At 40.8% G+C, this 22,624-nt stretch overlaps 1 protein-coding gene across 1 annotated transcript in view; it reads left to right on the top strand.

Annotated features, from left to right (window-relative positions):
* DNAH8 (dynein axonemal heavy chain 8) overlaps window positions 1–22,624 on the top strand; it is a 407,368-nt gene that overhangs the window by 12,065 nt on the left and 372,679 nt on the right. The window contains exons 4-5 of the mRNA XM_073884828.1: window positions 5,611–5,695; window positions 10,726–10,877. Coding sequence (XP_073740929.1) covers window positions 5,611–5,695; window positions 10,726–10,877 — 237 coding nt within the window. The remainder of the gene's footprint in view (window positions 1–5,610; window positions 5,696–10,725; window positions 10,878–22,624) is intronic.

Raw genomic sequence — 22,624 nt, 5'->3', positions numbered from 1 at the left:
AATCATTTGGGTAGATGAACAAACTGCATACATATGAGCTAGGGAACAATGACTTTTGCATGAGCATGGTAGAAAACAACAAGATGATAACCGTGTGTCTCAGCATGCCAGGGACAGTCCTAGATTATGCCTACTTTCCTGGCATAATCATTAATGGCCCCTCCTTTACTCCTAAAAGGTCCCAGTTTTGGCTAATGAATGTCTATGGTCACCCTCATTAGCGTAATACAGATAAGCTGTGACTTTCATAGAAGCTTCCAGAAGCAGTATCACAGCTTCCTTTCTGATAGCTCAGCTTCTAAATTAACTTTCAAAAATAGTACTACAGTTTGCTTGAGCTTTTTACCAACCCTAGTTGTGGACTGGCCTGGAGCCCAGCAAGACCAAGGAACAGGTACATACTGGTGGTGCACTGATTGTCCCATTGAATGTATGGTGAGAGCGTTGGGTAGGGGGCAGTGTTGTGGTGAGGTTGTCATTAGTGGGGTCTGTAGCCCCTGCTTTTACAGGGACCAGTGAACTTGGGCAAAACTCTGTTGGCTGCCTCTAGGAGCCCAGATTTTGTGGGATGGTTCCTAAAGGAGTCTCTCTCTTGCTTGATGTGATGTGTTGCCAAGTTCTGGAAAGTTGTCTGCCTTTATTGTCAGGATCCTTATAAAAGTTGAGAACTGGCAGTCCTCTGATAGTATGAGTGGGATTGCTCATTCCTTAGTGTGTTATGGTAATCTGGGAATGTGATCGATGCAAAGAGATAAATGACAGCTATTTTAATGGTGAAAGATAGGAAAATGCATGAATCGTGCACATAAAACAAGAGGCGCCGCTGCAACCAACTGGAAATAGAGCGTAGTTTCTCAGGTCACCACAATTCCCTGCAGGAATGTACAGGTGTGGTCAAGGGTGGCTGCCTGGGCATGTGGACTGTGGATCAGATAGATCCTTGTGCAGAAGGGCCCTTCACTTGGTTTAATGGTTTCCTGTCACCACCTGGAATTTCTTCAAAAAAAATTTTTTTTAAGTTTTCTAATTCCAGTATAGTTAACATAGAGTGTTATATTAGTTTCGGGTGAACAAAATAGTGATTCAACAGTTCTGTACATCACCTGGTGCTCATCATGGTAAGTGTAGTCTTCAACCCCCATTACCTATTTCACCCATCCCCCTACCCACCTCCCCTCTGGTAACCACCAGTTTGTTCTCTATAGTTAAGGGTCTGTTACTTTGTCTGTCTCTCTTCTTTTTTTCCTTTGTTTTATTTCTTAAATTCTACATATGAGTGAAATCATAGGATATTTGTCTTTCTCTGAGTGATTGATTTTGCCTAGAATAATACTCTCTAACATCCATCCATATGCATGGCAAGATTTCACTCTTTTTTATGGGTGAGTAATATGCCATTGTATATGTATAACAAATCTTTTTTCCCCCGCTCAGATCTAGGATTAGGGTTTGGTTAGGGCCAGAATAAGGGTTAGGGTTAGGGCCAGTGTGAGTGTATGTGCCTATTATCCTGCAGTTCAGAGACCTCTCCAGAGGTTAGATTTAGGGTTAGAGACAGGGTTAGAGGTAGAGTTTAGGGGTTACTGGTAGGGGTAGGTTAAGTTTAGGGTCAGGGTTAAGATTAGGGTTAGGATTTGTGCTTGGCATCCTGCAGTTCAGAGACCTCTCCAGAGAATAAACCCTCAGACTTCCGTTAGGTTGAAAATAAACATGACAATCATCCACCAAGCTGAGGTAAAGAGGGGATTTAACCTTCTAAATACTCTACTTTATTTTTTTAAAGATTTTATTTATTTATTTGACAGAGAGAGACACAGCGAGAGAGGGAACACAAGCAGGGGGAGTGGGAGAGGGAGAAGCAGGCTTCCCGCTGAGCAGGGAGCCCGATGCGGGGCTCGATCCCAGGACCCTGGGACCATGACCTGAGCCGAAGGTAGACGCTTAACGACTGAGCCACCCAGGTGCCCTCTAAATACTCTACTTTTTAAGAGAAGTTTTTATTTAAATTCCAGTTAGTTAACGTACAATGTAATATTAGTTTCAGGTGTAGAATTTAGTGATTCAACACTTACATACAACATCTGGTGCTCATCACAGCAAGTGCCCTCCTTAATCCCCATCACCTATTTCCCCCATCATGTCACCCACCTCCCCTCTGGTAGCCATCAGTTTGTTCTCTCTAGTTAGGAGACTCCACCTTGAAATTCTTAATAATGTTTTGATAAGTGTTCCTACATTTTTATTTTTCACTGGGCCTGTAGCTCACAAATTTGGTAGCCTGTCCTGGCTGTGGATGATACCATCCATATGGCAAGATAGTGATCAACAGTGTTTCACCTGAAAGTTGCTAGGCCATAAATTTGGTTAATCCCATAGTGGGAATCCCAGCAGCTCTGCAAAGGGTCCAGGCATAGACATTGGCGCTGGCTAGTACCTTCAGAGAAGGGCAGCTGCTAGGACTAAGTTAGGGAGATGGGTGTCGGCAGAACTGGTGATCTCACTCTTAAATATTTGCCAGTTGGCTTTCTGGGCCGATACTGTCTGCTTGGAGCAAGTGTTTCTCACTGGCCAGCATGCCAGTGTCATATGCCTGCAAACCCTTCCATTTGTCATTCTTGAAGTATGTCTTGTACTTTGGGTCTGGGTGCTTAGGTTCTTCCTTGAAGGCTGTCATGGACCAGGTTAGACACTGCTTAGGCTGCACATCTAGGAAATCTAGGGAAATGTAGGTATTAAGGGAAGACTCACAGCAGGAAAGGTGTTTCCGTAGAGTTATTTAGCAGTTGCAAAGCCCCAGTGGAGGGGAGATAGTACAGTCTGGAGAGAAACCAATCTCAAAATCTGGGAGAGCTCAGAGTACTTATTTGGTTGAAGGGACAAGGCAGGCACCTAAATTGGCATCAAGATTGGTGGACAGGTGAATAAAGAGATGGAACCAGGAAGGAGGGGTGGCCTACTTTGGTGTGATGATTTAGGAAACTAGTATATGGAAGGGTTTTCCTTTTAGGTGAAGCCTGGTGTAGCAATCCAGAGTGAAAGAAGCTCATTAAAAGTCCCACAAAAGGGTGGACAGTAGAGGGTGTGATGGTCATTTTGTTTGCCTTCAGGTCTGTTACCCACTCTTTACCACCGACTCTGTGGCCTGGAAGGCTGACCTCTCTAGAACCCATCACCTGGGCTCCCTTGCTCTCTGGCTTGCATGGTACTCAGTCACTAGGAGGCTCCAGCAGGAGATAGGAGGGCAGATGGGAGACAAGTCTGACCCCTCCTTGCTTGGCCGTATTTTCTGGCTACAGCCAAGCCATTCTCCTTCCACTACTCTGTGTCCACTTGCTTCTAGCTACCCCCTTCCCCCACTCATCACACCTTCAGGCCTTGGCTGGTGCTGCTTTTTCCTTTGTCGATAGTCCTATTGTTGCTGCTAGTGTCACAGCTTCCCTTAACCCTTCTCTGGCCTCTAGAACAGCCTCTTCATTATAAAGTTTCTTCAAGAACCCATTTTTGGGACTTCTTTTCTTGCCAGGACCCTGACCAATACAGAAATTTCTACTGCATCTGTGTCCACGCTTTTGCTACTCTCCTACTGCATCTGTGTCCATGCTTTTGCTACTCTCTTCGTTCAGCACTGCTCAGGATAACCGCAGACCATCTTGCTTTCCTGGCTTACGTGTCAGTGTTTTCCAAGGTCGAGGCAACAGCAGTGTGGTTCTGTGGCTGGAGCACAGCACTGGAGGCCCAAGGCTGGCTTCTGTTTCCAGGCTCTGAACACGTGGTTGTGTGTCTTTGGGTCTTTTTCTCAAATTCTTTTTAGCTTTACTTCTGTCTTTGGCAAGAGGGGCATAATAATGCCCTCTAAGTACAAGGCAGTGGTAAAGCTCAGATGAACTATTTGTAAAATGTATAAGTGAATTTTTAATTTGCGGTCATGATTTCAGCCCATGACAACATTCACTCTCCTGGTCTCAGGAGTACAGTGTGTCTAAAGAGTAAGAATTTGTTGCATTTGATATTGGGATGTCTTTTTATCACGGGTATGAGCGCTGTTTTTGATAATTTGGATACTTTCAAATCTGGTGGGTCATACAATCAGATACAGCACTACAGTATTTATGGAACTAGGCAACAATCGCAGTGCAAACAGTTCTTGTATCTTTCAGATTGTAATTATGCAAGAGTCAAATTTATGTGTGAGATGGAAGAGTAGAAAATGAAGGGCTCAAATTTGGTACATCTGTGTGGCTCTGTTTCACTCCCTGGGGTGGTGGTTCCCAAATGGGGTCCCAGAAGCAGCAGCATCAGCATCACCTGGAACTTTTTAAAGATTTATTTATTTCAGAAAGAGAGAGAGGTAGCAAGAGCAGGGGGAAGAGCTGAAGGGGAAGGCAAGGGAGAATCTTAAGCAGACTCCCTGCTGATCGCAGAGACCCATGTGGGGCTCAATCTCATGACCCGGAGATCATGACCTCAGCTGAAATCAATAGTCAGAAGCTCAACCAATGGAACTACCCAAGCGCCCCTCACCTGGAACTTTTTAGAAATGCAAGTCCTCAGGGCCAGCATTCTGTATTTTTTTTAGAAGCCCTAGGTGCTTCTCTGATGCACACTAAAGCTTGAGAACCATTGTCCTAGGGGGAGAGGCTTTGCCAGATCTGAAGTACCTCCCACACGTGGCCAGCAAGTGAAGAAAAACCCACTACTTGAGAGCGACACTTAGGTATAGACTCAGTGGACTAAGTGAAGTGGGTTGAGTAACTTTGTACTTCCCAAATGGTGTGTGAGGATTTTTGTTTACATGACCTATTTATTTTTCCGCTAAGATATGACACTGACTTACAAGTAATTAAATAAGAGCTTCATACTCATAAACATGGGAGACTCTCATTATAATAATTTGTTTCTATATTAGTTTGGCTATAATATGGGTCAAATGACAATATCTGAAAACATAATTACTCAAATAATTGGTTTAAAAACCCAATTAGTTGGGGCGCCTGGGTGGCTCAGTTGGTTAAGCGACTGCCTTCGGCTCAGGTCATGATCCTGGAGTCCCGGGATCAAGTCCCACATCGGGCTCCCTGCTCAGCAGGGAGTCTGCTTCTCCCTCTGACCCTCTTCCCTCTCGTGCTCTCTCTCATTCTCTCTCTCTCTCAAATAAATCAAATTTTAAAAAATTAAAAAAAACCCAATTAGTTGGTAAGGCAAGTTTTTTGTTCTCCAAGTCAGCTTTTAAGAATAGGTTTTTAAAAATAATAATTCTTTATATTTACCTCCAGTTGGACTCATTCATTTACTCCTATAAGATTCTGTGAGGCAGGGTCAGGTAAGTGGCTGCCTACTTTATATGCAGATCATCAGTGTAGGTTCAGAAATAGAATTCACCATATATTTCATGGTAATTTTGGAGTTAAAGTAGTTCAAATTCTAAACCTGCTTCTGATGTCCCTGTCACTGTGTATCTCGAAAAAAGTCATTGAGCCTCTTTTTTTTTTTTATCTACAAAATGATGAGGATAGAGGCATATACAATGCCTAGCCCAGGGTATGGTTCGTTTTATTGTAGCTAATATAACTAGTCATTTTATTGATCATCATTTTTTCTTTTATTTAACAGCTGGACGCATTTGCTCATTTTTTTATGAAAGATGGTTGTAAGACATTGAAATTTTTGTACCAGGAAGGAGATATCCCTGGCCTTGGTAAGGATGTTTTATGAGGGCAATGTGCTGGCTATTAGTTAATGAATGTTAAGGGGCAGCATATCTTTTCTCTTATAAATAGATACATATTTATAAATTTTATATATTTACATAGAAGTATATTTATAAAGAAAATTTATCAAATAAGCTTATGTGTGGAAAAGAGTGTTTTTTTTTTTTTAAGATTTATTTGAGAGAGAGAGAGCATGTGCGAGCAGGGAGGGGCCAAGGGGGAGGGAGAGAGGATTTCAAGCAGACTCTGTGCTGAGCATGGAGTCCCGTATGGGGCTCAGTCTCACAATCCTAAGATCATGACCTGAGCCGAAATCAAGAGCTGGATGCCCAACTGACTGAGCCACCCAGGTGCCCAGATAAAAAAGTGTCTTAAAAATAATACTTCTTCAGCCCAAATATATATGTCAGGCACTACTATAATATAAGGAGAAACCATACTTACAGAAATCATTGGTATCTCCTGGTGGATACATGTTTTCACTAGAATTTAATTCCATTTTCCCTGAAACAGGTGGAGCCATTTTGCACACAGGTTCTCAGGTGACCAGTAATAGACAGGAAACTATGTGAGAGCTCAGCGGCTGTCCCAGTGGTCTTGGGTCAGCATCTTGTCTGCGGTAGCTGTCAGTTGGAATATTTGGCTTCCTTACTATTTGCAGGATTCCTAAAATAATTAACACTTTACCAGGATGTGAAACTTTTGTCTTGATAACCAGGTGCATGGGCCATCCTTTTGGTTTTAGACTACTTATCTTTGAAGTTTTATGGATTGTCCCTCCTATTGGTTCTTTCTCATTTTTCTCCTCTGCTGCCTTTAGCTGAGGCTCATATCTCATGCCTGCCCTAGTATTCTAGATTGAAAGCCTGTAGCTCTGAAACCAGATTCCCTCTCTGAAATTCACACTGCTTATTCCTTTAAAAGTAAATCTTTTATTCAGTTGTGTATATATATATATATACATATATATATACACATATATATGTATATATATACACACCACATCTTTATCCATTCATCTATGGACGAAAACTTGGGTTGCAGCTATAGAAAGGAATGAAATCTTGGGGCGCCTGGGTGGCTCAGTTGGTTAAGCATCTGCCTTCAGCGCTCAGGCCGTGATCCCAGGGTCCAGGAATCGAGTCCCACATTGGGCTCCCTGCTTGGCAGGGAGTCTGCTTCTCCCTTTCCCTCTTCTTTTCCCCCCTGATCTTGCTCTCTCTCTCTCAAATAAATAAATAAAATCTTAAAAAAAAAAAGAATGAAGTCTTGCCATTTGCAACAACATGGGTGGACCTAGAGGGTATAATGCTAAGTGAAATAAGTCAGTCAGAAAAAGACAAATACCATAGGATTTCACTTATATGTGGAATTTAAGAAACAAAACAAAGGAACCAAGAAAAAAAGAGACAGACAAATCATAAAACCAGCCCCTTAAATACAGAGAACAAACTGGTGGTTTCTAGAGAGGAGGTGGGTGGAGGACTGTGTGAAATAGATAAAGGGGGTTAAGAGCACACTTAACTTGGTGAGCACTGAGAAATATATAGAATTGTTGAATCATTACATTGTACACCTGAAACTAATTTAACACTGTATGTCATCCCTCAGTAAAAATTCCGAAAAGTAAACCTTTCATTGTGCTCCTAGTTATTGGATTGCCTCCAAAACCCTCATTTCTCTGCTAAGGCCCATTATAACCTGGATACACAGTGTTCCTTTAGCCTGTGCTCCTATTCTTGCAGACATGAATTTGCTGCTCCCTTTAAGCCAGTCTCTTCCTTGTTTTCTGGACATTCCAGGGTCATATCTGTGCCCTTTGCTCTGCCCTCCTGACTCTCTCAGAATGCCTTTTTTCTCTATACCCAGCCAAATCCTACCCCTTCGGATCACCTCTGACATTCTCTTTTCTACAGAGCCTGCCCAGGGTGTTCCAAACCCATCCATCACTTTTCTCCAAACTCCTCCTGTCTCATTTAAAGTTTGCATTGTGAAAAACAGCACTTGATTATGTTCTTCTATTTTCACTTAATTCTTTAATATAAGAAAATACCTACAATGAGAAGAGAAATAAAAACCACCCACATTCTCAGCCATTTGGAATAGGCACTGTTAATTCCTTGATGAATATTCCTCTATAACTTCTTTGCCCCTCCCCTTTTATTTGGAGAAAGGGCGGGAGGGAGGGAAAGAGAGAGAGAAAGTCATGTATGTGTATAGAGTGTGTGTGCATATATATACATGTATACATAGAGCTGGATCCCTTTTTGTAATATGTAGATATTATGCTACAACCTGGGATCCAACTCTACATGTTGTTTTTTTATTTTTATTTTTTTTAAAGATTTTATTTATTTATTTGACAGAGAGAGACACAACGAGAGAGGGAACACAAGCAGGGGGAGGGGAGAGGGAGAAGCAGGTTTCCTGCTGAGCAGGGAGCCTGATGCGGGCTCGATCCCAGGACCCTGGGATCATGACCTGAGCCGAAGGCAGATGCTTAACGACTTTGCCACCCATGCACCCTCTACATGTTATTTTTATGGTGGCTTTTAAAATTTGATAATATTCTCTTTTTCATGCCACTAGATACATTTTTTACAATTAACTTTTAAAGAGCTGCATTGTATTTCATTAGGCTACTATATTATTTTTAAAAAACTTACCTCTTATTATTAGAAATTAGGTTATTTACAACTTTTTGCTCTTTTAAATAATGCTTCAGTGATTATCACTGAGGCTAATGTGGATTAGGAAGACTTTAGGAAGAATTTGCAGGAGGGGAATTGACAGAAGAAAAGATATATATATATATATATATTATATATATTTTTTAAGAGAGAAAGAGAGAGCCTGTGTGCATGAGGGGAGTGAGGGGTAGAGGGAGAGGGAGAGAGAGAATCCCAAGCAGGCTCCACACTCAGCACAGAGCCCAAGACTGGGCTTAATCTCACAATACCGAGATCATGACCTGAGCTGAAATCAAGAGTTGGAGGCTTAACCGACTGAGCCACTCAGTTGCCCCAAGATAGGTATATTTTTAATTATTATTTTGCTACCTAGAAAAGTTACACATTTATTAGCTTGGTAAATATTCCACTACCTGTCTTTCTTCTGTGCATCTGTTTATATATAAATCCTTATTATCATTTAAAAATGTGATCATGTAATACACTTTATTCTAGATTTGAGTTTTGCATTTGACAGTATAGCCCAGACATTTTCTCTGTCATTATATATAAATTTACCTCATTTAAAAAATGCTGTACAGGGGTGCCTGGGTGGTTCAGTTGGTTGAGCATGTGACTCTTGATTTTGGCTCAGGTCATGATCTTGGGGTCCTGGGATTGAGCCCTGCATTGGGCTCCCTTCTCATTGGGGAGTCTGCTTGACCCTTTCCCTCTACCTCTGCCTCCACTTGTGTTCTCTCTCTCTCTCTCTCAAATAAATAAATATTTTTTTCAAAAAGCTTTAAAAATGCTGTCAGTATTCCATAGTATAGCTGCATTGTAAGTTTTAGAAACCATTCCCCTGTTGATGGGTGTACCAAATATGTAGATGTATACAGAATATGTTTAGCTGTAGGTACTGGAAGTCCTAATAGTGTCTTAAACAAAGAGGGGATCTATTTTTCTTTCATAACAAGGTGGGCAGTGGCTGGCAATGGTTCAAATGCTCAGTATTGTCATCAGAAACCTAGATTCTTTTTTTCTTCCTATTCTGTCATTTTTAAATGTTGGCTTTTGTGTTCATGTTTGCCCCATACGGTTATAAGATGAAGCTCTAGACATCACATCCATGTTCAAGGTGCTTGTGGGAAAGGGCCTTACCTCTCCCCGTTATCAGGAAATCATAAGCTTATCTTATGTCTTATCAGCCAGAACTGTGTCATGTGGCTACCATAGGGGTTAGGGAGGCTGAGAAAGCAGTCGTCTCCTTGGGGATGTACACATTGCTGGATGAGACAATGGATTTTCTTATCAAGGAAAAAGGAGAGGGAGGTTATTAAGGGTAGAGGTACCTCTCTGTCCCAACCTCCATGAATGGGCATTTGAGCACTTAGATACTGTGTATCACTGTTCTTTGGTTGTAGCCAACAGCAATAGACTCTGGCTTACATAAGCAAAAAAAAAAGTCTGGGCTGTTCACAAAATTGAACTAGTCAAACCACTTGGCCTTGGGAAGGACAAGAATAGAGCATTTCCACAGATTTCAGGAGAGTTTCCTTAGGATTCATCACTAGATTGACATCCCTCCAGTCCCCTTTTACCTTTGTGTGCCTCCAGGCAGGATTGACATTCTTGCAGAGGGTCTGATCGTCTCATTTGCACATGCCCACCACAGCAGGGCCCTGAGACTGGTGTCCTCCAGAATCACGGGACAGGAGGCATCCCCCACACCCAAAGGAGGGAAGGCTGGGAAGACAAAATATTTTCATGGTTTCGGGATGGGGATTTTAAAATTTCTTTTATCATATTTTAAGTTATTGTGAATAGGAAGACAGCTAAATTTTGCTTATTAATAGTACAACCAACCGTCTAACAAAATTATATTTTTAATAGTTTTTAAAATTAAATGATTAATTTTCACTGAAATCAGGTTGAGGAAGAATTTAGTATAACTTGGGGGCTATAAGTGTATTCACTAGGGGAATAAATCCTCTCTGGGGAGTCAGTGAAGGCTTCTAAGAGACTTGGGCTTTAGCTGAGATCTGAAAGATAAGTAGGAATTGGGGAGGCAAAGGGTCGGAGATGGGGTAGAACAGTCTGTATGAAGACCCTGCCTGAGGCGAGGCCAAAAGGAGAAAAAGTGCAGAACTCAGGGAAAGGTAGCAGGGGAGGCTGCACTTCAAGTATTCCAATTAGTGATGTCTTTTTGCAGACAAAAAATTTATTACAATCATCAAAAATTCCTTACAGTAAAGTGAAGCAAGAAACAATGCTGTAAGATCCATAGTCATTTATCACAGTCGATCCATTATGTGATCACACACTACATTCTTGACTTTTGTTTTCAGAGTGTGGTCGAACTATTGCTGGAGCAACCAAAGGGGGGAAAATGATGAGATTATATATAGACAATGCAGCCCCGGAGAAACTAAAAGGATTATGTGTATTTTTTGTTCGCTGTCACAATGATATTGCTATAAATATTAAAAATATTCATGAGGTATGTTTGCATTTTTTTCAAATATATAGTTAAATTTTTTCCAGCTTAATTGAGATGTAACTGACATAAAATATTGGAAGTTTTAAGCTGTATATAACATGTTGATTTAATACACTTATATTTTGCAAACTGATCACCACTGTAGCATTAGATGATACTCCATCATCTCACCTAATTACCTTTTTTTGTTTGTTTTTGGTGATGACATTTAAGGTGAATTGTCTTAGCAACATTCGAGGATATATTAGTATTACCTATAATCACCATGCTGTATGTTAGATCCCCAAAACTTATTCATTTTATAACAAAGTTTGATTGCTTTGACAAACATTTCCTGATTCCCCCTACCCAACAGCCCTTGGTAATCAACATTCTACTCTCTGATTGACTTAATTCGCTTAGCATAATACCCTCTAGTTCCATCCACATCATTGCAAATGGCAAGATTTCATTCTTTGATGGCTGCATAATATTCCATTATATATATATAATATATATAATAAATATATATTTTCCACATAAAGTATGTATATATATATACACCACATATTCTTTATCTATTCACTTGTTGATGGACATCTAGGCTCTTTCCATAGTTTGGCTATTGTGGACATTGCTGCTATAAACATTGGGGTGCACGTGCCCCTTCGGATCACTACATTTGTATCTTTGGGGTAAATACCCAGTAGTGCAATTGCTCGGTTGTAGGGTAGCTCTGTTTTTCAACTTTTTGAGGAACCTCCATACTGTTCTCCACAGTGGCTGCACCAGCTTGCATTCCCACCAATAGCATAGGAGGGCTCCCCTTTTTCCGCATCCTTGCAAACATCTGTCATTTCCTGACTTGTTAATTTTAGCCATTCTGACTGGTGTGAGGTGATATCTCATTGAGGCTTTGATTTGTATTTCCCTGATGCCGAGTGATGTTGAGAACTTTTTCAAGTGTCTGTTGGCCATTTGGATGTCTTCTTTGCACAAATGTCTGTTCATGTCTTCTGCCCATATTTTGATTGGATTATTTGTTCTTTGGGTGTTGAGTTTGATAAGTTCTTTATAGATTTTGGATACTAGCCCTTTATCTGATATGTCATTTGCAAATATCTTCTCCCATTCTGTCGGTTGTCTTTTGGTTTTGTTGACTGTTTCCTTTGCTGTGCAAAAGCTTTTTATCTTGATGAAGTCCCAATAGTTCATTTTTGTGCTTGCTTCCCTTGCCTTTGGTGATGTTTCTTGAAAGAAGTTGCTGCGGCTGAGGTCAAAGAGGTTGCTGCCTGTGTTCTCCTCAAAGATTTTGATGGATTCCTGTCTCACATTTAGGTCTTTCATCTATTTTGAGTCTGTTTTTGTGTGTGGTGTAGGGAAATGGTCCAGTTTCATTCTTCTGCATGTGGCTGTCCAATTTTCCCAACACCATTTGTTGAAGAGACTGTCTTTTTTCCACTGGACATTCTTTCTTGCTTTGTCAAAGATTGGTTGACCATAGAGTTGAGGGTCCATTTCTGGGCTTTCTATTCTGTTCCATTGATCTATGTGTCTGTTTTTGTGCCAGTACCATACTGTCTTGATGATGACAGCTTTGTAATATAGCTTGAAATCGGGCAACGTGATGCCTCCAGCTTTGTTTTTCTTTTTCAACATTTTCTTGGCTATTCGGGGTCTTTTCTGATTCCATACAAATTTTGGGATTCTTTGTTCCAGCACTTTGAAAAATGTCATTGGAATTTTGATCGGGATGGCATTGAAGGTATAGATTGCTCTGGGTAGCATAGACATTTTAACAATGTTTATTCTTCCGATCCATGAGCATGGAATATTTTTCCATCTTTTTGTGTCTTCTTCAATTTCTTTCATGAGTGTTCTGTAGTTCCTAGAGTATAGATCCTTTACCTCTTTGGTTAAAACCTAACCAAATTCCAGAGGTATCTTATGGTTTTTGGTGCTATTGTAAATGGAATTGTTTCTCTAATTTCTCTTTCTACAGTTGTGTTGTTAGTGTATAAGAAAGCAACTGATTTCTGTGCATTGATTTTGTATCCTGCCACATTACTGAATTGCTATATGAGTTCTAGTAATTTGGGGGTGGGGTCTTTTGGGTTTTCCACATAAAGTATCATGTCGTCTGCGAAAAGAGAGAGTTTGACTTCTTCTTTGCCAATTTGAATACATTTTATTTCTTTTGTTGTCTGATTGCTGTTGCTAGGACTTCTAGTACTATGTTGAGCAGTAGTGGCAAGAGTGGGCATCCTTGATGTGTTCCTGATCTTAAGGGAAAGGCTCTCAGCTTTTCCCCATTGAGGATGATATTCGCTGTGGGTTTTTCATAGATGGATTTTATGAACTTGAGGAATGTTCCCTCTATCTCTGTACTCTGAAGAGTTTTAATCAGGAAAGGATGTTGTATTTTGTCAAATGCTTTTTCTGCATCAATTGAGAGGACCATATGGTTCTTCTCCCTCCTCTTATTAATGTGTTCTAACACATTGATTGATTTGCGAATGTTGAACCACCCTTGCATCCCGGGGATAAATCCCACTTGGTTGTGGTGGATGATCTGTTTGATGTATTGTTGGATCCTATTAGCTAGGATTTTGTTGAGGATTTTGGGATCCATATTCATCAGGGATATCGGTCTGAAATTCTCCTTTTTGATGGGGCCTGGTTTGGGGATTAAGGTAATGCTGGCCTCATAGAATGAGTTTGGAAGTTTTCCTTCTGTTTCTATTTTTTGAAACAGCTTCAGTAGAATAGGTATTATTTCTTCTTTGAATGTTTGGTAGAATTCCCCAGGGAATCCATCAGGCCCTCGACTCTTGTTTTTTGGGAGGTTTCTGATCACTGCTTCAATCTCGTTACTGGTTATTGGCCTATTCAGGTTGTCAATTTCTTCCTGTTTCAGTCTTGGCAGCTTATAGGTTTCCAGGAAGGCCTCCATTTCATCCAGATTGCTCAGTTTATTGGCATATGGTTGTTGATAATAATTTCTAATAATTGTTTCTATTTCCTTGGTGTTAGTCGTGATCTCTCCCCTTTCATTCATAGTTTTATTAATTTGGGTCCTTTCTCTTTTCTTTTGGATAAGTCTGGCCAGTGGTTTATCGATCTTATTAATTCTTTCAAAGAACTAACTTCTAGTTTCGTTGATTTGATCTACTGTGTTTCTGGTTTCTAATTCATTGATCTCTGCTCTAATATTAATTATTTCTCTTCTAATGCGTGGCTTAGGAATCGTTTGGTGCTTTTTCTCTAGTTCTTTAAGGTGTAGAGTTAGTTGGTGAATTCGGGATTTTTCTATTTTTTTGAGTGAGGCTTGGATGGCTATGAATTTCCGCCTTAGGATCGCCTTTGCAGTATCCCATAGGTTTTGGACCGATGTGTTTTCGTTCTCATTGATTTCCATGAATTGTTTAAGTTCTTCTTTGATTTCCTGGTTGACCCAAACATTCTTGAGCAGAGTGGTCTTTAGCTTCCAAGTGTTTGAATTTCTGCCAAATTTTTTCTTGTGATTGAGTTCCAGTTTTAAAGCATTGTGGTCTGAGAACATGCAGGGAATAACCTCAGTCTTTGGTATCAGTTGAAACCTGATTTGTGACCCAGTATGTGGTCTCTTCTGGAGAAAGTTCCATGTCCGCTCGAGAAGAATGAGTATTCTGTTGTTTTAGGGGGGGAGCGTTCTGTAAATATCTATGAGGTCCATCTGGTCCAGTGTATCATTCAAAGCTCTTGTTTCCTTGTTGATTTTCTGCTTAGATGATCTGTCCATTGCTGAGAATGGAGTATTGAGGTCTCCTACAATTAACGTATTGTTATCAATATGACTCTTTATTTTGGTTAACAGTTGGCTTTTGTAGATGGCTGCTCCCATGTTGGGGGCATAGATATTTACAATTGTTAGATCTTCTTGTTGGATAGACCCTTTAAGAATGATATAGTGTCCTTCTGTGTCTCTAATTACAGACTTTAGTTTAAAATCTAATTTGTCTGATAGAACAATTGCTACCCCAGCTTTCTTTTGAGGTCCGCTGGCCTGGAAGATGAATCTCCATCCCTTCACTTTCAGTCTGGATGTATCTTTAGGTTCAAAATGAGTCTCTTGTAGGCAGCATATGGATGGGTCCTGTCTTTTTATCCAATCTGCAACCCTGTGCCATTTTATGGGAGCATTTAGGCCATTCACATTGAGAGTGATTATTGAAAGATATGAGTTAATTGTCATCATGTTGCCTGTGAAGATGTTGTTTTTATAGATTGTCCCTGTAAATTTCTGTTGTATATCACTCTTGGGGTCTTTCTCCTTTTATAGAACCCACTTTAATATTTTTTGCAGGGTCGGCTTAGGGGTCACATATTCTTTCAGATCCTGCTGGTCTTGGAAGCTCTGCATCTCTCCATCCACTCTAAATGACAGCCTTGCTGGATAAAGTATTCTTGGCTGCATATTCTTCTCATTTAGTACCCTGAATATGTCTTGCCAGGCCTTTCTGGCTTGCCAGGTCTCTGTGGATAGGTCTGACGTTATTCTGATGTTCCTCCCTCTGTACGTAAGGAATCTCTTCCCCCTAACTGCCCTTAAGATGGTTTCCTTGGTTCTAAGATTTGCAAGTTTTACTATTACATGCCAGGGTGTTGGCCTGTTTTCCATGATTTTGGGAGGGGTCCTCTCTGCCTCTAGGACGCAAATGTTTGTTTCATTCCCCAGATTAGGGAAGTTCTCAGCTATGATTTGCTCAAATACATCTTCTAGTCCTCTCTCTCTCTCCATTCCCTCCGGGATTCCAATTATTCTGACATTGGAAAGCTTCATGGTGTCACTTATTTCTCTGATTCTATTTTCATGGATTCTGAGTTGTTTTTCCCTGGTCTCCTCTTTTCCCTTTTTATCTATTATATTGTCTTCCAGGTCACTTATTCGTTCTTCTGCCTCACTTCCCCTAGCTGTTAGATTATCTAGATTGGATTGGATCTCATTGATAGGATTTTTAAGTTCTGCCAATTCAGTTTTCATTTCTGCCCTTAGAGACTCTATGTTGCCATTAATTGATTTCTCCATTCTAGCCATTGTCTTCACAATTGCTAGGCTGAATTCCATCTCTGACATCTTGGTTATATCTGCATCCATTTGTAAATCTGCAGCATAAGTCATGATCTCTGAGTCTTTTCTATTTTGGGGGTTCCTCCTAGTCATTCTGTTGATGGATGTTTGAGGGGATGTATAGAGTCCAAATTACTGACCAGAACCCAAGCAAGATGCACCTGTTTTCTTGGGACCTTAGAGTTGCTGGCCTCTTGTTTTCCCAGCCTGTCTTCTCGGGGAGGGGCCTGCCACGCTGTTACTTAGGCAACCCTGTTTGGGCGGAGTTGCCCTGCCCCCCTGTGGCAGGGGATGGGCTCAGGGGGAATCAGTTTTTGGGGCTTTTGTTCTCTGGCAGCTTTCCCTGGTGGCTTTCCGCGTCTCTTCCGCGAGTCAGAGCAGAAGAGACGGTTTCTAATCCTCTACCTCAGAGCAGAGAGACCGCAGTCTGTTCTTCAGTGAGCTCTCCAGGCCACACTTGTCTCTGTTTCTGTCTGTGCTGCTATAAACTGCAGCGGCTTTGTTTGTGCGCCCCTCCGACGCACCCCCAGTCCTGCCTCCAGGTCGGAGCACATCTCTGCCCTTTGTGCTTCTAAAACCGCCAGCCGCTCCCAGTTCGCACGCGCGACCCCGCTGCTCGGGGTTTCCGCCCCGGGGGCTGCCCTAAAGTCCTTTCCCCGCCGCTACCAGTCTGTGAGTCTGTGCCCAGTCCCCAGCGCGCGAGGCTGTCGCTCACCGGTGGTGTAGGATCCCCACGGACAGGCTCCCTCCTGCTGCCGTTTATCCTCTGATATCTGCTGGCAGAATCATGGCTCCCAAATTCGTACCTCGAAACCAACTGCCTCTGATATTCTGTTTGTAGAGATCCAGATTTTGTTACATCTCAGGCTTGTTTTGTGGGTGCTCAGAGTGGTCTGGTAGATATCCAGCTCAATTCCAAGGACCAGTTGAAATAGGGTCCCTTACTCCACCATCTTTCCTTCTTCTAGCAAGCCTGTTCCTCATTTCTTAAATCAACGCCAGTCATCACCTGGACCTATTTATCCTAGATTTCACTGTCTCCTCACCCTGCCTCACATTTTTACATTAATTCCTCTGTGTCTTTGCTGGTGTGGTCTCCCCAGTCACTGGGGAGTTCCCCTGTCGAAATCCTATCCTTCAAGGCTTATCTCTAAGATCACTTCTCAGATGTCACTGTTAGCAAGCATCTTCTTTGCTGTTCAAGAGAGGCTCAGGCTTCACAGTTTTTGTGTCATGTGGCGTTTCTCTTTTCTTCATCTTTGTGCTAATTATTTCTATCAGTGGTTTTCTTAAGATCTTTTCAAACCCAATATAAAAATCTATGAAAATGGAAATAAGGTGACCCTTCCTTCCTTATAGTTTTCATTTAGAAGTTCATCACTTTTATTTCTTCTGTTTTCTCTCCTGCATAGATCTGGTTCAGTGAGAAGATGTTTGAACCATTGTTCTGTTTTTATACTGGTTATAAAATCCCCTTGTGCAAAACCCTGGATCAGTATTTTGAGTACATCCAGTCACTGCCATCCCTAGATAACCCCGAAATCTTTGGGCTGCACTCTAATGCTGAGCTACGGCTTTGTAATAGAGCTTGAACTCAGGAATTGTGATGCCACTAGCTTTGCTTTTCTTTTTCAACACTCTTCTGGCTATTCGGGGTCCTTTCTGGTTCCATACAAATTTTAGGATTATTTGTCCATTTCTTTGAAAAAAGTGGATGGTCTTTTGATAGGGATTGCATTGAATGTGTAGATTGCTCTAGGTAGCATTGACATCTTCACAGTATTTATTCTTCCAATCCACGAGCATGGAACGTTTTTCCATTTCTTTGTGTCTTCAATTTCTTTCATGAATATTCTATAGTTTTCTGAGTACAGATTCTTTGCCTCTTTGGTTAGATTTATTTCTAGGTATCTTATGGTTTTGGGTGCAATTGCAAATGGGACCGACTCCTTTATTTCTGTTTCTTCTGTCTTGTTGTTGGTGTATAGGAATGCCACCGATTTCTGTGCATTGATTTTATATCCTGCCACTTTACTGAATTCCTGTATGAGTTCTAGCAGTTTTGGGGTGGAGTCTTTTGGGTTTTCCACATAAAGAGTCATATCGTCTGCAGAGAGTTTGACTTCTTTGCTGATTCGATGCTTTTTATTTCTTTTTGTTGTCTGATTGCTGTGGCTAAGACTTCTAATAATACTGTGTTGAATAGCAGTGGTAATAGTGGACATCCCTGCCATGTTCCTGACCTTAGGGGGGAAGTTTTCAGTTTTTCCCCATTAAGAATGATACTTGCTGTGGGTTTTTCATAGATGGCTTTTATGATATTGAGGTATGTACCTTCTATCCTTACACTGTGAATTGTTTTAATCAAGAAAGGATGCTGTACTTTGTCAAATGCATTTTCTGCATCTATTGAGAGGATCATATGGTTCTTGTTATTTCTTTTATTAATGTATTGTATCACATTGATTGATTTGTGGATGTTGAACCAACCTTGCAGTCCAGGAATAAATCCCACTTGGTCATGCTGAATAATCCTCTTAAATGTACTGTTAAATCCTATTGGCTAGTATTGGTGAGAATTTTTGCATCCATGTTCATCAGGGATATTGGTCTGTAGTTCTCCTTTTTGATGGGGTCTTTGTCTGGTTTTGGGATCAAGGTAATGGTGGCCTCATAAAACAAGTTTGGAAGTTTTCCTTCCATTTCTATTTTTTTGGAACAGTTTCAGAAAAATAGGTATTAATTCTTCTTTAAATGTCTGATAGAATTCCCTTGGGAAGCCATCTGGCTCTGGGCTCTTGTTTTTGGGAGATTTTTGATTACTGCTTCAATTTCCTTAGTGATTATGGGTCTGTTCAGGTTTTCTATTTCTTCCTGGTTCAGTTTTGGTAGTTTATATGTCTCTAGGAATGCATCTATTTCTTCCAGGTGATCTAATTTGCTGGCATAGAGTTGCTCATAATATATTCTTATAATTGTTGTATTTCTTTCGTGTTGGTTGGGATCTCTCCTCTTTTATTCATGATTTTATTTATTTGGCTCCTTTCTCTTTTCTTTTTGATCAGTCTGGCCAGGGGTTTATCAATCTTGTTAATTCTTTCAAAGAACCAGCTCCTAGTTTCGTTGATCTGTCCTACTGTTCTTTTGGTTTCTAGTTCATTGATTTCTGCTCTGATCTTTATTACTTCTCTTCTTCTGCTGGGTTTAGGCTTTATTTGCTGTTCTTCCTCCAGCTCCTTCAGGTGTAGGGTTAGGTTGTGTATTTGAGACCTTTCTTGTTTCTTGAGAAAGGCTTGTATTGCTATATACTTTCCTCTCAGGACTGCCTTTGCTGTATCCCAAAGGTTTTGAACAGTTGTGTTTACATTTTCATTGGTTTCCATGAATTTGTTTAATTCTTCTTTAATTTCCTTGTTGACCCATTCATTCTTTAGTAAGATGCTCTTTAGCCTCCATGTATTTGAGTTCTTTCCAACTTTCCTCTTGTGATTGAGTTCTAGTTTCAAAGCATTGTGGTCCAAATATATGCAGGGAATGATCCCAGTCTTTTGGTACCAGTTGAGACCTGATTTGTGACCTAGGATGTGATCTATTCTGGAGAATGTTCCATGGGCACTAAAGAAGAATGTGTATTCTGTTGCTTTGGGATGGAATGTTCTGAATATATCTGTGACGTCCATTTGGTCCAGTGTGTGATTTAAAACCTTTATTTCCTTGTTGATCTTTTGTTTAGATGATCTATCCGTTTCAGCAAGGACAATGTTCAAATTCCCTACTATTATTGTATTATTGTTGATGTGTTTCTTTGATTTTGTTGTTAATTGGCTTATATAATTGACTGCTCCCATGTTAGGGGCATAGATATTTACAATTGTTAGATCTTCTTGTTGGATAGACCCTTTACTTTGGATATAATGTCCTTCCTCATCTCTTATTATAGTCTTTGGTTTAAAATCTAATTTGTGTGATATAAGGACTGCCACCCCAGCCTTCTTTTGGTGTCCATTAGCATGGTAAATGGTTTTCCACCCCCTCACTTTAAATCTGGGGGTGTCTTTGGGTCTAAAATGAGTCTCTTGCAGACAGCATATTGATGGGTCTTGTTTTTTTTTTTTTTTTTTTATCCAATCTGATACCCTGTGCTTTTGATAGGGGCATTTAGCCCATTTACATTCAGGGTAACTATTGAAAGATATCAATTTAGTGCCATTGTATTGCCTGTAAGGTAACTGTTACTGTATATAGTCTGTGTTCCTTTCTGGTCTATGTTGCTTTTAGGCTCTCTCTTTGCTTAGAGGACCCCTTTCAATATTTCTTGTAGGACTGGTTTGGTGTTTGCAAATTCTTTTAGTTTTTATTTGTCCTGTGAGCTTTTTATCTCTCCTTCTATTTTCAATGACAGCCTAGCTGGATATAGTATTCTTGGCTGCATAGTTTTCTCATTTAGTGCTCTGAATATATCATGCCAGTCCTTTCTGGCCTGCCAGGTCTCTGTGGATAGGTCTGCTGCCAGTCTAATGTTTCTACCATTGTAGGTTACCGATCTCTTGTCCTGAGCTGCTTTCAGGATTTTCTCTTTGTCTCTGAGACTTGTGAGTTTTACTATTAGATGTCGGGGTGTTGACCTATTTTTATTGATTTTGAGGTGGGTTCTCTGTGCCTCCTGGATTTTGATGCCTATTTCCCTCCCCAAATTAGGGAAGTTCTCTGCTATAATTTGCTCTAATATACCTTCTGCCCCTCTCTTTCTTCTTCTTCTGGGATCCCAGTTATTCTAATGTTGTTTTGCTTTTTGGTATCACTTATCTCTTGAACACTCCCCTTGTGATCCAGTAGTTGTTTATCTCTTTTTCTCAGCTTCTTTATTCTCCATCATTTGGTCTTCTATATCACTAATTCTCTCTTCTGCCTCATTTATCCTAGGAGTTAGAGCCTCCATTTTTGATTTTACCTCATTAATAGCCTTTTTGATTTCAAGGTGGTTAGATTTTAGTTATTTTATTTCTCCAGAAAGGGATTCTCTAGTATATTCTATGCTTTTTTCAAGCCCAGGTAGTATCTTTATAATCGTGATTCTGAATTCTAGTTCCAACATCTTACTAATGTCTGTACTGATTAGGTCCCTGGCAGTTGGTACTGCCTCTTGTTCTTTTTTTTTGAGGTGAGTTTTTCCGTCTTCTCATTTTGTCCAGAGGAGAATAGATGAATGAGAGAACAGAATGGTAAAAGGGTAACAACAACCCCAGAAAAATATACACTAAACAAATAGAAGAGACCTGAAAACGGGGGAAAAGAAAGGGAATAAAAAAAAAAAAAGAATATGATCAGGCTGGTTAATAGAATAGAGCCACACACCAGATTTTGGGTGTATTTTGTTCTGTTAGAAGAAATTGCCTCCCAAAATTTTAAAGAAAGAATAACATATATATACAAAAAATAATGGTAAATATAATGAAGGGATGGAATATGACCTTAAAGATGAAAATTAAAAAAGATTAAAAAAAGGAAGGATAAGCTAAGAAGTTGGTGAAAAAAAGAATGAAAAAAATTAAAAGAAAAAAAGAATATGATCAGGCAGGAGACTAGGACAATGTCATACACTAGATTTAGGGTATATTTTGGTCTGTTAGAAGAAACTGTATCCCGAAATTTTAAAGAAAGAAAAACTTACATATAACAAAAAATAAGGTTAAATACAATGAAGAGATAGAATATGACTGTAGAAGTGAAAATTAAAAAAGATTTTAAAAAAGGAATTGATAAGATGTTGGTTGAAAAAGGAAAGAAGAAAAATTCAACTAAAAAAATAGAAAAATAAAAAATTTAAAAATTAGCTTTGAAAAACTAAAGAATCGTGGGAAAAAAGCCATGAATTCTATGTGCTGTGTTCCCCTAGTGCTGGAGTTCTGCAGTTCTCACTGATCGTTAAACTTGGTCTTGGCAGGGTGTTCTTGCTGATCTTCTGGGGGAGGGGCTTGTTGCCGTGGTTCCCAAATGTCTTTGCTGGAAGCGGAATTGACCCGCCCTTGCTGGGTCCAGGCTAAGTAACCTGCTGGGGTTTGCTCTACGTAGCTTTTGTTCCCTGCAAGCTTTCCGTACAGCTTTGGAGTATGAGGGTGAAAATGGTGGCTGCCCAATCTCTACCCCAGAGGAGTTGAGAACTCGGGGCCCCACTCCTCAGTGCGCCCCCAGAGAAAAGCAGTCAGTCACTTCCATCTCCTCAGTCTCCGGCCGCACTCTGTGCTCACCCGGCCTGTGAGCGAACGTTTCTATCTCTGTCACCTGACTCGGTGTGGAGTCTCCAAACCCAGCAGATCCCTGTGGTGTGCTCCCGCGCTGCTCCTCCCAGGGGAGGAAGGGGAGTCTCCCCAGATCTGCTGCTTGTTGGGTCCCTGCTGGAAGGTCAGTGGCCTGACTGTGCCACGGACAACGGTTTATGGCAACCCCGAGCTGAGAGCCCATGCCTCGGCTCCATTTCAGCAGCCGGCTTCCCCTCTCTGATACCTGGGAGCTCTGCCACACTCAGGCACCCCCTGTCTTTCTTTGACCCCGAGGGCCCCGAGACCACACTGTCCCAGCGAGGATTCCACCCCCTGCTTAGCCACTGGAGTGATGTCCCTCAGCAGAGCCGACTTCTAATAGTTCCGATTTTGTGCTC

Source organism: Callorhinus ursinus, unplaced genomic scaffold (genome assembly GCF_003265705.2).
Source record: "Callorhinus ursinus isolate GAN/ISIS: 27379988/994484 unplaced genomic scaffold, GSC_fseal_2.0 scaffold59, whole genome shotgun sequence".
Classification (NCBI taxonomy): Eukaryota; Metazoa; Chordata; class Mammalia; order Carnivora; family Otariidae; genus Callorhinus; species Callorhinus ursinus.
Note: the sequence above shows the minus strand (reverse complement) of the source record. Positions and strands in the feature narration are given on the sequence as shown.